The sequence below is a fragment of the Malus sylvestris genome, chromosome 12 (genome assembly GCF_916048215.2).
Source record: "Malus sylvestris chromosome 12, drMalSylv7.2, whole genome shotgun sequence".
NCBI lineage: Eukaryota > Viridiplantae > Streptophyta > Magnoliopsida > Rosales > Rosaceae > Malus > Malus sylvestris.
This window is the reverse complement of record NC_062271.1, coordinates 6,775,712-6,791,585: the sequence shown is the minus strand read 5'-3', so window position 1 is coordinate 6,791,585 and position 15,874 is coordinate 6,775,712. Positions and strand designations below refer to the sequence as shown.

The 15,874-nt window shown below is 34.4% G+C and overlaps 1 protein-coding gene across 1 annotated transcript; it reads left to right on the top strand.

The window, feature by feature from the left end:
* Positions 1–14,831: 14,831 nt before the first annotated feature.
* Positions 14,832–15,497, top strand: LOC126593725 (defensin Ec-AMP-D1-like). Its single transcript, XM_050259836.1, has 2 exons — positions 14,832–14,989; positions 15,175–15,497. The coding sequence occupies exons 1-2, from the start codon at positions 14,926–14,928 to the stop codon at positions 15,381–15,383; spliced, it is 273 nt and encodes a 90-aa protein (XP_050115793.1). The 5' UTR covers positions 14,832–14,925; the 3' UTR covers positions 15,384–15,497.
* Positions 15,498–15,874: the final 377 nt, after the last annotated feature.

The window sequence follows — 15,874 nt, the reverse complement described above, 5'->3', positions numbered from 1 at the left end:
TGTCAATGTTCCATAAACGTGGTGCCCGATTTTTCTCCTTCGTTAAGGTTTTGTCCTACTGGGTTCTCCAAGCAAAGTTTTTTCATAGCAACATTGATTGGTAAACATCCAAGGGGAGTGTTGTAAATAGTGTTAATTATGTCGTTGTCCACTTGGAGCCAATATATAATATGTAAATAATGGAGACATCTTTTTGTGTAAACCCTAAACCTATAAATAGTTACTTCAATGAGAAGAAAATACACTGTAATTCCTCATCCACTTTCTCTCGTCTCTCTCCAGTTCTCTCTTACTCTCTACTTTATTACTATAATTTCGAAACAAGTTTTCAATTTCCATAATAATAAAAATTTAAAACTAAATGATTATCAAATAGCCTTTAAATAAAGTTAAATTCAAGAGACACTTGGCTCTTCGAAAAAAGTTACATTATTTTTTTTCACTTGTAAGTGTAAATATATAATTGTATGAAAACAAATAGAAAAAAAAGAAGAAAAGAATTACATGCCTCTTAAATAATAATAGTAAATAAGTAGAGTTTTCAGTTTAGTTGTATTGACCTTCACATATATATGAAAGATCTTAACTTCAAATCTCATGAGTAAAAATGACTTTCTTTTAAAATTTAATCTTGTCTGCTTTGAGGTTTTTGTAATTAAAAGTTTTAAGGGGATTTTAACGAAAAACTCCTGATAATGTTCATTTTAACGAAAACCACAATTTTACACTAAAAAGTCAATCATGGTACTATTCACTTTACTCTTTATTTTGTCTTTATCGTTAAAACTTAAAATTTTTAAGTTATTTTTATTAGTTTTTCTAAGTTTTAAAGGGGTTACAATAAGTTTTAAAGAGGTTGTATTGTAAAACAAAACAAAACTTTTTTCTTTTAGTGAAAAAAGTGACTTTCTATTTTTTTTTTCGTGAGTAACAATCCAGATGTCAAACAATGAATCGGTTGAAAGTTGGAAGCATCTGACGGCTGGGATTTGTGGACCTCAAATTCTTGGCCGTGGGTAGGTCTCTGGGGACCCACCAAGACCGGCACCCACCTTTCCCGCGATTTTTACTTCTTGTTTTCCAACAACTCCGAGCATGAGGACAACAATATGCTAATTAGATATGATTCTGAGGGAAAAAAAAAAAAAAAAAAAGAGGATATTTAATATGGATTGTGATGTAGACACGCGTTATGGAACTATTTTCCTTTTTGTCTAATTATTTTCTTGATAATAACTAAATGGAAAGCGGAAGTAATTTCAGAATCCAAATTGGTATTTTTGATTAAATTAGAATTAAAGAAATGATTGAAAAGATTGCTAGCACTCTTCTACCATGAAAATTTGAAGGTTTGCTCTAAAACATGAATGGAGTAAAATATATATGGCGAGCCCTCAAATTTTCATGGTAAATGAACTTTTCTTTTACTTGGAAGAATAATAGAAATGATTGAGTAATTTGTAAATTGTAATGGATGATATGCTCTTTATTTCGTTTGAGTTTTGGAAAGGATTGTATTCATAATTTCTTGTATATTCTAACTCATTTCTCACCTTTCGGCATGCACCAGTTGAGCTGGAAATTCATATTATTTTGTGTTTTTTAAGTGATCCTTACTTATAGTAAGACAATATATCCATATAGAAAGAACGAAGAAATAATATGAAAGCTGCTGTGGAAAATTTCATACAATATTTAATCATTCAATTGGGATATTTAGCTTCTGTTTCTTACGGGCTCTAATTTGTCTACTTGGAAATATGATATAGAACTGGCGTAACAATTTAAATATATTGGTTGCCTAGGAGTTTTGTTACAAGGAAATAAAATCCCTGAAGTTCTACCCTCACCTCATGCCATCCATGTCCCATTTGACCTAAAAGTCATGGGGGCCTCACTAGATCTCTTCTTTCATTCATTAACTTGAAGGACTTTTTTTATTTTATACCTTCACACACACACACACACATATGTAAAAGGCTGGACTAATCTTGTTATCAAAAGTCAAACGATATCTAATGAAGAAAGCTGCTGTGGAAAATTTCATACAATATTTAATCATTCAATTGGGATATTTGGCTTCTGTTTCTTACGGGCTCTAATTTGTCTATTTGGAAATATGATATAGAACTGGCGTAACAATTTAACTATATTGGTTGCCTAGGAGTTTTGTTACAAGGAAATAAAATCCCTGAAGTTCTACCCTCACCTCATGCCATCCATGTCCCATTTGACCTAAAAGTCATGGGGGCCTCACTAGATCTCTTCTTTCGCTCATTAACTTGAAGGACCTTTTTTATTTTATACCATCACACACACACACACACACACACACACACACACATATATATATATATATATATATGTGTGTGTGTGTGTAAGGCTGGACTAATCTTGTTATCAAAAGTCAAACCGATATCTAATGAAGTCCACTCTTTGAAACATGATATCACATATTTGAACAATACTTGGCTAGTCAAAGATGAGTAGGAATTCCTACTCAAAATTTTTAGTGTTTTAATTGCGGAGCTTTGTGCTTATGACCAAAACCGTTCATACTATGAATCACATTGTAAAGATCATTTATGTAAAAAATAAATTAAAACTAAGGTCGTTTGGTCAATCTATTGTAACAAATACATAGACGGTTCATAATGCTTTTACCAATACCGTTCATTTGTTTTTAAAATAATTTGGTGACTAAACGACCTTAGTTTTATTTGATTTTTTGTAGAGGTGATCTTTATATGGTGATTTATAATATGAACGGTTCTGATTATAAACAAAAAGTTCTATAAATTGACATGGAACAATTTTGAGAAATTTTGAGTAGGAATTCCTACTCCTCTTTGAGTAGCCAAGTATTGTTCCACATATTTTAGCATGAAAGTTTCGCTGACGTTTAATGAATTGAAACTTATTCAACTTGTTTTGTGTTATACCTTGTACGTGGCACCCCTTTTGTTGCACAAACATGTTTTAACATCACGACTGCATGCATGCAATTGTTGGATCACCTATTTACATAACAGATGCAGTAAAATATTCTTTTCCAAATTTGTTCTATTCATCTAATGCATGCGCTGCCCTGCTCTCTATCTGGTTCAAGGATTCGACCCATTCAATATTTGTTAGGATTACTTAAGGATTATTCCTTGACCTCAAAAAAAGAAAAAAAGGATTATTCCTAAAAAATCATCTAACTACAAGAAAATAACTAAATAGACAACGACATGCATTACTTTATGGTAAAAAATTAAAGGTTCACGACAATCCATCATAGTTAAACAGTTTTCAAACTTGTTGATGTTTTGCAGGAATGATTGTTAGATGCAAAACTTAAACAGTGTAGATTATTTCTCCATAAAAACGTGAACAAGTTGCCCCAACAATGGTATCATTTACTGTTCTTGTAAAAAGGAATACTTTCAAGAGGGACTTTATCAAAATAATTAAGCGTAAGCAGGTTTTGAATATTGCTTCTTATTATATATACACTATCATTATCAAATATGTTTTAGGATTTAAATTACGTACATATCGGTAAGAGTAATGTTAAGAAGACTAAATTTGTAAACAAAATTTACAAACTTAAATAAGCACGTTTTTTATTGGTGACAAATATACAAAACCCTAGCATTACTCAGTAGATAAATATTAGAGGAGGGGCTCGGAAAAGCATATACAAAACCCTCGGCTCCTTTGACACCTATCATATAAAACACAATGTTTGAATCGTCCTTATTTAATTTTATATATATATATATATATATATATATATATATATATATATATATATTTGTCTTTGTTCTGTATGAATCCCACTGTAATTACCCTTAATTTATCTTCTTTAATCTCTATTGGCAATGCTTCAACCCTTCCCCTCGAAACAGAAAACTTGATGAATGATGAGTTATATAAAACCAAAAAGGAAAGATACAAAACTTTTTGGATTAGGTACATAAGATCACAGCCAAGGATTAGTAAACACTTCTAATTAAATAATTATACAATGTGATTGTGATACCGTTCTGCTTAATTAAGGCCATAATTAATTCAAGTAGCTAGGGTTTCCACCAAATCCTTTCGGTGGATGAGTCGACATTTCCAACCTGAAAATGACATTAAAAATGCCGAATGATCAATATTTTGACATGACACATATGCCATTGACTCTCATTGTTTAGCAATATTTATACATTTAATTATGAGAAATGCTAAATAAACTTCTTTAACGTAAGACTTTTTATGGACTCTCCCCCATATTATGTTTTTGACACAATGCTTTATAATATTCGCATGAGAATTGTACAAAAAACATGAGGTGACTCCGCCATATTATGTTTTTGACACAATGCTTTATAATATTCGCATGATAATTGTACCGAAAACATGAGATAACGGAGAGTCCATAAAGAATCACACTTTTAAGAAGATCTCCTTAATTAGCATTTATCAATTTCCAGATATATAATTAAATCCTTAAGTCAATGTGACTATAACATTCATAGGCGCGTATGAGTTAGTAGTTGAGGAAACTTAAGGCATGCATAATGAAACCACTTAATTAATCTGGACATCTTCCAAGAAATCTAGCTATATTTTTATCATTAGTTGACGTGTACTGAACTACTTTTTTTATAGTAGCAAGTTTACCGGGTAATTACATGATCGGATAATAATTGTAATTGGAGGTGATGAAGCATCTAGTTGCAATAGTTTACTAGGGACGTTGAATGGTCAATATAGTTGGGTTTACACAAAACAAATAAGATTAGGGATCCCCTAAGATTAATAGTATTTTGTAGTCTAATGGTTTTGACCTCAGTTAGACCATCTCCAATGGTAGCTTATAACCTAAAAATATTTAGCCAAAAAAATTTAGGTTTCAGCCTGAAAACAGCTTTTCTACTCCATACCTTCTGACCTAAAATTTTAGCCCGAGATTATCAAAGAATGAATTAAGCCTATATTTTTAAATTAACTTTTTTTTTTAAAAAAAAATTATGTAGATTATCCTAAATTAATTTTATGAACATTTTAACCTAAAAATATTTAAATTCCGATAAATTTTGAAAAATCACTAAATCAATACATGAAAATCATGATAAACCACATAAACTTAATACCAACGACATTTAATAAACCACATAAACTTAAAAAAAAAAAGACAATTAATAAACCACATAAACTTAATACAATCGAAAACTCATAGACTACATAAACTTAATAATGATATCCACCATCTTGACTTGGTGATGGACTTGGGTGATAGTCTTGAGATGAATCATCATCTTGAAATATACTCTTTGTGGCATTCCTTCGTAAAATTTCCTTTTGCTTACCACGTAAGTATTTCTTCCTCTCTGGAGTGTATTTGTCGAGGTCCTCCATTATCAAATTAGTTTCGTACCTTTCTTGCTCCCTATTCCCTTCTTCCTTCATGGCCAAAAGCATTTGGGCAGATTCTTCTTGCCGACGGCACATGTTTTCGTTCACTATTGTCATTTCGCTAGCAAATTGTGCACGTATCGGATCTTGGGACTTCCCTTTTCTCTTTGCTTCCTTTTGCTTATCTCTACCCGAGGGCCTTGCAAAAGAAGAAGTTGGGTTCATTTGTTCAACACCTTCATTGTCGGCAAAATTCACACCTTCATTGACATCATTTGGGGATGGGGCTTCATTATGAAATAATCTTCCACATTGTTGGTTCGCATTGGTTCCCCACCTCGGACAATCCTTGAGGATGTTCCAAGCATGATGCAACTTAAAAGCTTGATTTTTGGTGTAGTTCTTGTCTTGTAAATTGCCATTGCTTTGTCACCCTATGCAAAAAATACATAAAAACAATTAGTTGCAAAATACTATTATGTACATGACAACTAAAATATCAACAAAGAAACTCACAATTTCTAAGGTGCCCCTTCCACTAGGCATGTCAACCATGGCTCTCTCCAAGCTTCCCTTCCACAAAGTGCACGCTTTGTTGATAATCTTTCACTGATCATAAACACCACCAACTTCCCTTTGACCGGCGTTGGAGTTTTCATGGAACTTATCAACGATTTTACCTCACAATACCTTTCTATTTTGATTGGTGCCGACGGCACCATCTTCACCAACAGAAATCCATGCCAAACATAAAGCAATATATTCGTCAAAGGTCCAATTACGACCTCTAACATGCTCTTTTGCCATCTTGAAAATTTTGGAAATGAGAAGAAATGATAGAAAGAAAAATTGGAAGAATTGTAGGAGAAATGTGAGTTTTGTGTGGATGTTTGAACAAATACATAGATATTTATAGAGTTTTTGGTTGAATTTTAAGTTAAATAATTTTTTTAAATTATTTTAGCCATTGGATTTAAATTTAGACCATTAGATCTTTTTTTTACCGTTAGATTTGATTATATTCGATCTAAGCCGTTGGATTCAATAAATATATAAATATAAAACTAAAAAAAACATTTGAATGTGGACCGTTGGATTAACCAACGGTCCAATTACCACAGCCGTGCGATGGAGAAAAGTAGTCGTTGGCTACAGACATATTCTGACACGGCGGGGGACACACCCACGTGGGTGGGGTCCACCTTGGCTGAATGACTTGCGTGTCTACGCGTGGAGCAAGTGTGTTTGGGCTTCACAGCCCACTTTTCACTCTCATCCGTGGGTCCCACTTCAATTTGTGGGCTAAATTTATGACCGGTATTTGCCTTTATTTTAAGTTTTAGGTTTTAGGTTTGGTTTAGGTTTTGGGTTGGAGTGGATTTTGGGAGGGGGGGGAGGGAAAATTTAGGTTATAAGCCACCATTGGAGATGGTTTTAGGAGTGAAAATTGCTTTATGAAGAGAAAAATTATTTTTATTGAGCTAACTAGAAAATGAAATATGCATCAACTTATGTTAAAATATGAAATTCTTGTTTGACGTAAACCAAATTTTCTAAAAGTAAATAGCCTTTTGAGTGGTGAAGGTAATGTTGGATTACCATTTTCTCACATCTTTGCTTCAGGGACTTGGAGATCATCGTAATGTGATTGGAGGGTGGATTAGAATTTTTATTTCTCGTTACCAATCTGCAAAACCTGATCTTCATTAAAAGCACGTTAGCTTGACTATCGAAATGTTTTGGGGTCTCAGATCCAACAAAAATTAAAGCTTCAAGTCTTGAATCTTGTAACTGAATTTGTAATACATAAGAGCTTGAATTTTTGTACAAATCAATCGTGATAGTCTAACTTTTAGGTTACAGGCCTAATCCACCTTGAATATTATATATTATGATCAAGAGGTTTATAATCATAAAACGTACGATAATGATAGGGCAACAACATTATCAGATTCAATCAATCGGCCATGTATATGTTATTTAGAATCCAACTATATATGTCTATCCACCTGCATGAAGAACAAGAATACATTTTGGGTTGACTTTTTAATTAGAAATGTATTTAGGTCAACTACGCACATCTTGTTAGTTGGGTTTACGCCCGACAAATAACCAATTCCAATTGCATTACCAAGACAAATATATTATTAGGAAACTAATTAATGGGTTTGATAATCAAGATGATTAATACTGTTACGAAGGATATATATGTGATGTGTCAGTCACAGCTGGCGGCCGTACGATTGAATTAGCAATGCACAAGTTGGACATATTTAGAGTTGCATAAGGATCCTCTTTGTGAGGATTATGAATATAAATTTCTTCATTCTTGTTTTTGGACGAAAATGTACCTGCAAAAACAATTAATATCTTAGGTCAAGGCCAAGAGCCTCATGCGCCCACGATGAATGAGGGGGAAGGGTGCTTTGGCTGAAGAACCTCCGATACCAAAGTTAGAATTTTGAGGAAAAAATATTTAGAGAATTTTGCAAGAGGATTCCACTTAAGTTTTTGGAGAAATGAGGTGGTATTTATAGGGGTGTGGTTGGCCACTTTGGGAGAGATGGGAATCGGCCATATTTGGTGGTTTGTGGGTATAATTGCAAGATATTATGTCAAAATAATTTCTTGCAATCAATTAGGAAATTAATTAATTAATTTAGGTAATTAATCCTATTTTGAATAAATATTTTGGAGGTTATCTTGTGGGGATGATTTGATGAGGATGGATGAAATAGGTTTTGAATAACTACCTATTTTGATCACGTTTGACCTTGATTGAGTTTTGATTGTTCGCTGCTTGCGCGTGGGAGTTCCAGAGTGCCTCGAGGCTAATTTTGTCTTTTTCACCCAAAAATCCACGTCTCGTCTCCATATTCTTCTTGATTATTTTTTGCTCCATAAGGATCCCGAGAATTGTCCAATCATATATGTTCATCGTACATCATGTGACCAGTTTTCGTTAGATACTATTTATATTTAATTTTAAATAAAAAAATTTACAATAATTTCTGGCCGCACGATATATGATAACGAATTTAATTGGAGGATCCCAAGATCCTCACAAAGAGGATCCAGAGAGGATCCTCATTCATTCAGAGTCCCCCACAAACTGTATACTTAGTTTAATTAATAACACTCAATCGTAGATGGCACTTTACCGTAACAAAAAATAATAATGTTTATGTATTTTGATGGAGGTTCGATCTCCATTGGTTTCTCGCTTTCCTAACATTTAACAATTCAACCACTAGCGTTGTTCCTTTGTCGAAAAAAATTTAATAACAGTCAATTCAAAAGTTGTTTAGCAATAATTAATCAAGGGGTATGGTGGTCGAATCTTGTTGCCCTCAAATAAGGAATGTTCTCTAATGGGGGCCATTAATTATGCAAATTATTTGGGTCTAACTTTACTATAAACAAAGTCAAATAGCAATACGCATCTTCTTTTCTTTTCTATTTCATCAAATTCATGCATGTGTCTCCATTTCGTTCAGTTACCACTATTTAATTTGTTCGATTCTGCTAAGTTTCATCAAGCGTGCCTATGTTTGTTGCGTTACTCTTGATATTCCTGCCACCGGTTTTTTTAATCTTTCTTTTTATGAATTACTTTTTGGCATACCTTGTAGAATTGTTTTTTTTTTTTAATTTTATTTTTTTATGGGTTGGTCATTCAAGTTTCATTTGGGATCTGCTTCTCTATAAAATACTTTACATATAAGTGTTTTGATTAAAAGTGTTTTTATTATAAATAGGCTAAAATTTTATTGAAATTCAAAGTTTTTGTGTAAAAGCACTCGAAAGTGCTTCAATGGAGAACAAATGGCCATGATTCTCCATTAAGGAATTCAAAGAGCCATAAACACTTCTAATTTAGAATATCTCCACCTATTAGTGGAGGGCAATGGCAATTGGAGGACAAGGGCAATAAAATTGCCCATACTATTCACTCTAAACAGTAAGCAGTGAATTGACTGTAAGTAGTGAACACTTAGTGTGTCCCAATGTACACAAGTATAGATTCCTTCTATAGATTTGGATCTATTTTCTTTATCGGTCAGGTTCTATTAACCTGGATGAGCGAAAGGTTAGCTGAGTCGACTCAAAGATGCACATGCCTGGCAAGGCGAACAATGACTTGGGTCTCACTTTGAACCAAACCTCATATATATTTTTTTCATACCCTTATTTTATATATGATGTGCCGCAGATTTATACTGTTATGGAGTTTGCTGATAGTAGGAAGACCTCTTTGCCTCTTCATCTTTTAACCTCTGTGCATTAGTTGGGACGGTTCTGAAGATTAACGTAGCAGGACTCCTAATGGGAAAACTAATAGAAATCGACAGGTCCATCCAAAGCCACATTGCAACTCATGCACCCTTGTTTTGTGTTAATCATTTTACTGCAAAAGGAAAGTTTAGTCCTTCCAAGGAACTTGTTGAACCTCTAAAGCAATGGATAATTAAGTCCTCTTTACCTTGCTTGGAGGGATGGACAGCCGTGATTAGGGCAGGAACACATCCAAATACATGCTTGTATTGTATGGAAGTAGGTCATTTAGCCGAAACTGACCGATGTCTGAATCTCATGGTGGCATCATTTTCAAGGCCAAAATTTGATGGGTTAATTTTTTTGCAGGGAAGAGGGGGTGAAGAAAAAGATTTTGCTAAATTTAGCAATGGCTTTTGAGACCTTTTGCTTTGTTCCAATAAGTGGGATGGATCATGCATGTATCCTTAATTTTTGGAAAGGAAGTCGATATGGGCCTTCATAATTAGGAGGGAAGTCGATATGGGCCTTCATAATTGCGCCCAAGTTTTTTCCCAAGTGGGGCCGTAATAGCCACCTTTTTTCTAGTTTCTAAATAAAGCAAATCTTTGATATGAAGAATAGGATTATCTCATCACCTACTAATTTCTTTTTCTTTTTCTTTCCTCCTATTTAAACGGTTACGATTAAATCACGTCAACATCTTATTTTGAATTTTTTATATAAAAAAAAAGATAACAAGAAGGGTGTGAGAGGAGAAGACGGGAGAAGACAGTAATAAAAGGTGAAACAATCCTACTCCTTGGTCTGATTGTTTTACATTCTGCAATTTCATATGGGTTTTGTTTCAAGTGTCAACCACATGGAATGGCAGTATTATCCATTCTGTTTGGCTTCAACACAAATTCCCATGTTTTTCTCACCCGTTTTAGATATCCAGTACTCTTCTCTATTGCTAACTGCCTATTTATATAAACTTTGCTCCCAAGAAATGTTGAAGTTATGAAATGACAAAAGTACATTAGTCGTTATTTGCACTCAATCATCATACACTCATTCCCAATGTAAAAATAAAAAATAAAAAAAAGTTGGTTGTATGATGAATTTTTAGAATGCTAAAAATATTCTTAAGCGTATGTGTTGTTTGCTGAGTACAATAATTTGATTTGGAATTGCACCTTTCAATTGAATTTCTTATAAATCATCGAGATCAATGTGGTAGGAGAAAAAGAAAAATAGAAACTTATCTTCACTGATCAAGAACTACAAAAGTGTTGCAGCTACCAGATCCGTGACTAACTGGGTCACTTACGTCAACCCAGCTTTAGATGGGTCCCAATAAAAGAGCAGAAATTGAAGATGACCTTTCCTTGTCTCTAGACCTGGCATTTTCAATCTGACTCATTAACCCGATCCAACCCGTTAAAATTAGTTTTCGGATGAATGATAAACGGGTCGGGTGGTTAACGAGTCAACTCGTTAATCATCCGTTAAATAACGGATCATTTTGGGTGAATCTGCAAAACCTGTTAATCACCCGTTTCACCCGTTTATTGAGGACTTTTGTGTAATTTCAATAGCAAAACCCTCAAACCTCAGTGACTCAGTCTATCACCACTCTCTCACGCCGTTGCTCTGAGAGACTCGTGTGCTCCTTCCCTTCGATCTCCGGTTATCTCCCTCATCTTCTTCCCTCAAAGATTGCTCCTGATAATCCTCTCTCTCTCTCTCTAAAATACGGGTTTTTTGTTGTTTTGGATCCGATTTCTTATGTTTTTGTTTATGGGTTCTTCTGAAACTAAAGCATAAAATGGTTTGGATAAAGGTTTGAACTTTGAGTTCTCTCTCTGCCATTCTTCTTTAATTCTCGATTATTACCATGCATTTGTTTTTCATCTTGCTTTTAATCCATCAAATTTCATAGTTAGTATTAGTACTGTAATTGTGCATTTAGTTCAGAATCTGTGTTTGGAGGTGATTAAAGGTTTGTCCTTGGGATTAGCTTGGGATTAACATCTGATTAGTTGTTAATCCTACTTTAAGTTCTTGCTGCAGTATCTGGATTTCAAGAATCGAGTGCTCAAAATAAGACCAGGTTTCAAATTAAGGTCTGTATCTGTTCATCAAGCGATGTTTTCGTGTAGAAATTCAGCAATTTGAAAGCGTTGTTTTCGTGTTTTCTGGCAATTTCCTCTTGCTACTATTACTATTTTTGGAGATTTGTATATGGAAATGCTATCCCAAACCTGCTCTCGGTCCAACAAACGATTTTATTGTTTTGGAATGCGATGTTGAATTCTCAATTGCCCTTAAAACTTGGTGTTTCCATGGTTCTTTTACTAGAGTCAATAATTAGTTAATTTAAAAAAAAGGACTAATGGATTAAACGGGTAACCCGTTAGCTTAACGGGTTGGATTTGGATGATCCATTAGCTTAACGGGTCGGGTTCGGGTGACCCATTAAATTAACGGGTTGGGTTGAACTCTACCCAAACCCAGTAAACCTGACCCGTTTACAGGTCTACTCAAACCACATTTTTCTTATAATTAGACAATACTAACTTTTTTGCACGCGCATAAATAATTATTTTTTATTTTTATTTATAAATACGCATTTGCAAATATGCTTTTCATTATAGCTCTGTACATATTGGTTACGATGGGTAAATATGAAATGAGTGAATAATAATAATAATAATAATAATAATAATAATAATAATAATAATAATAATAATAAATACAAATAATTATTTTTTATTTTTATTTATAAATACGCATTTGCAAATATGCTTTTCATTATAGCTCTGTACATATTGGTTACGATGGGTAAATATGAAATGAGTGAATAATAATAATAATAATAATAATAATAATAATAAATAAATAAAAAAAGGAAACTCACTAGTGTCCTCACTTGAAGAGAAATTTGGAGTAATACTATTCATACCATGTTTTTATACCACATTTCTATACCATCTTAGGTGGCATCTGATGTGGATAGCCACATTATTTGAAAAATTTGCAAAACCCAAGAAAAAGAAGGAGAAAGACTCCTCGTATACCACAATCATCATTTAATTAACTAGTTTTTCTTAATTATTAGTTTATTAAATAATGAACTAAATTTAAAAATCTGATTAATTCAAATGATGCGGCTGTTCATATCAAATGTCACCTAAGGTGGTATGAAAATATGGTATAAAAACATGGTATGAATAGCATTACTGAATTTGAAGTAATCCTCTCTAGAACTAGAAGCTTCGAAACACAAACTGAGGTCAAACCCTAGCTGCCAGCTCTAGCCTTTGGCTTGGGTGCCAGTGGCAACCCTCTCCCTCTCTTTTTTCCCCTCCTCTCCTCTCATTCCCCCTTGCTTGTATTTTAGCTTTCCTTTCAACTTTGTTTCGAATTTTTTAGCCTGGTCTCCTCCTTTCCATGAGTTTGTCTCAATTCCGGGCTTCATGCCTTTTCTTTGACGATCATTACTCTTTCTCCAACCTCCCTCTTTTCCGATCGTCCCTTTGCTAACCCAGAACTTCATCTCCCCCCACATTTCCTTTGTACCTCACCTCCTCATAATCCACCCGCACCCCATCCTGGGCTCTGATCTGTGGGCGCCTAATCGAAAATGGATGCCAAATCCATCTCCCTTGCTCACTTCCCTTTCCATAGCAAGCATGCCGGAATCCCCTCGAGGCCAAGTGTTTTGTGGTTTCGGCTGACGTAGGGTATTTTACACACCCTCTTAGCCTCACCTTCTATCCATGTGCTACTATATTTGTATATATTTGCAAGGATTTGTCATGGTGGTTTGAATTTGGCAATGGCAAATTTTGGTTGTGGTGTACTTTTAGTTGTGGGTTTGTAAGCTTTCTATTACGATGTCTTGGTCGAAATGATCACTTGGTTGCTTTCTCTAGTATTGCTGTTTTGGTGTCGACTGCAACGGCGGCTATCCATGTGCTACTATATTTGTATATAGTTGCAGGGATTTGTCATGGTGGTTTGAATCTGGCAACTACTTCTCGGTTTGGCAATGGCAAATTTTGGTTGTGGTGTACTTTTAGTTGTGGGTTTGTAAGCTTTCTATTACGATGTCTTGGTCGAAATGACCACTTGGTTGCTTTCTTTAGTATTGCTGCTTTGGTGGCTACTGACAAGATCTTCGTGATACCAACTGCAACAGCAGAGTGCGTTTGGAAATTAGGGATTAGGGTTTTAATTTGTGCTAGTTTGCTTATTGGGCTGGGCTTTATGTATTTGATTCCCCCCAATTTACTTTGGGTTACTTTTGTTTTCCGTTTGGATTGGTGTAACATTTTCTACTTAATTAAGGAATGCTCCTTTCGACCAAAAAAGAAATGAGTGAATAATTGAAGTTGTTGATAACTATAAATTGGAGGTGTACAGTTTAAAAACCGATGTTTCTTAGTACACGATGTGTATCAACTAATAGTGTTGTCATTTTATTTGGTGTTCATGTGGAATGCTAGCCAATCATAAGTTCACTCGTTTAAGTGATCGTATCAAATGGTTCAACAATAATCTTAGATCAAAACAATAATTTAATCTGTCTAGTAATTGTCTGATGTTTGAGTTAACACATTATTAATTATGTTTAATGGACTGCTTAAGATTTTGCTAAGTCTACAGAGGCTAGGACGGCCAAGCATCAAACAAAAACTTACCTCACAATGAGCAGGTCTGAGTCCAACAAACAAGCCTAACCTAGGAGCTACAGCCACCACAAGGCCCTGAAAATTTCCAAATATTTTAGCATTATGTAAAACAAAAATAAAAAACAAAAAAAACAGAAAGAGACAACTATGATAGGGAAAATGTAGGGGGCATTTCAACAATGTAATATTTCAATTTCAACTGGGTTGTCTAGTGGTGTGGGTGAGTAGGGTGATATGTACAAATAGGTTAAAGATTCACGAACTCCTCATTTGTAACCTCAAAAAGGAATATTTCAATTTAAGGGAGGAATAAAAGAGCCATTGTCTCTCCTCAAATGTAGGATGAATGATGAGCCAAAATAGGGTTTTGTTCTTGTCTCTCGGAGCTGAAAGTTTTCCCTAAACTCGCTATTTTTATCAAGGAACGCCTTTTAAGGAAATACACTTAATTTTTTTCATACCAACTCTATATAAGGACCTTCAAGGTTAATTCTTTGAATCAACGATTCCCTCTTTATCTCACTTGTACATATTTCACACGCGTGCACAAACACACACACACATCCCCCACAAAATCAAGATGGAGCGTTCCGGGCGTTTGTTTTCAACTGTCTTCATTCTCATCTTGCTTTTGGTGGCTATTGGTATCTTTCTCTTTCATTATCTTAATTTGATCTTTATACCTAACCGAAGATATAACAGTATTTATATGTGTCAAAGAAATTCTGAATTCGAATATTCCTTCTCCGGTTGATAAAAAGGAAAACCAGAATTTTATAAAATCATGTATGTGGTTTGATACTTTGATATATTGATGCATGTTTGGCAGGAACGGGGCCAATGGTTGCTGAGGGAAAGACAAAAGAGGAGTCGTCAAAGAATGAGAAGTCATCCAAGATTTGTGAGTCTCCGAGCCATAAATACCGAGGTATTTGCTTTCGGTCAAGCAATTGTGCAACTACATGCAAAAAAGAGGGATTTATGGGAGGCAAATGTGCTGGTTTCCGGATGAGATGTGTTTGCACTAAAAAATGTTAAGTCATACAAAAACTAACATACATATTTGGATGCATGCGTGGGAATAAAAGAATTTTTTGTTTTGTTTGTTTGAAGAGAATAAATGACAGAACCCTAATTCACAATGGGTTTCCATGTGCCCTTGTTTTTTGTTTTTTTTTTTTTTTACGTTGAACGGACATGAATTATTTTTATATTTAAACGACTTAAGATTTTCCACCAATGCATTTTTCTTTTTAATTGTTTCTCGAAAGAGTGCACCGTCTGTCTCTAATGCGAATTCAAAAAACGAGATAACGTAGTTGTTCTTGCCCACATAGTCCTCTCCCTAACAGGCTGGACTAGTCCATAGGAATCACTGCTAGCTGCTATAGATAAAAAGTGCTTGTCTCAAACTAGAATGTCAAAACCTTAATATTCATGGCCACAACCTTTACGTGCCCATCTGTTTTACCTACTTACATGTCTCTCTATCTCTCAAATCGCATGCTCCTATCATTGTGCCTATTATT

Coding starts and splice junctions, on each gene's coding strand:
- LOC126593725 (XM_050259836.1), top strand. CDS start 14,926: ATGGAGCGTTCCGGGCGTTTGTTTTCAACTGTCTTCATTCTCATCTTG. Junction 14,990..15,174: donor CTTGCTTTTGGTGGCTATTG/GTATCTTTCTCT, acceptor CATGTTTGGCAG/GAACGGGGCCAATGGTTGCT.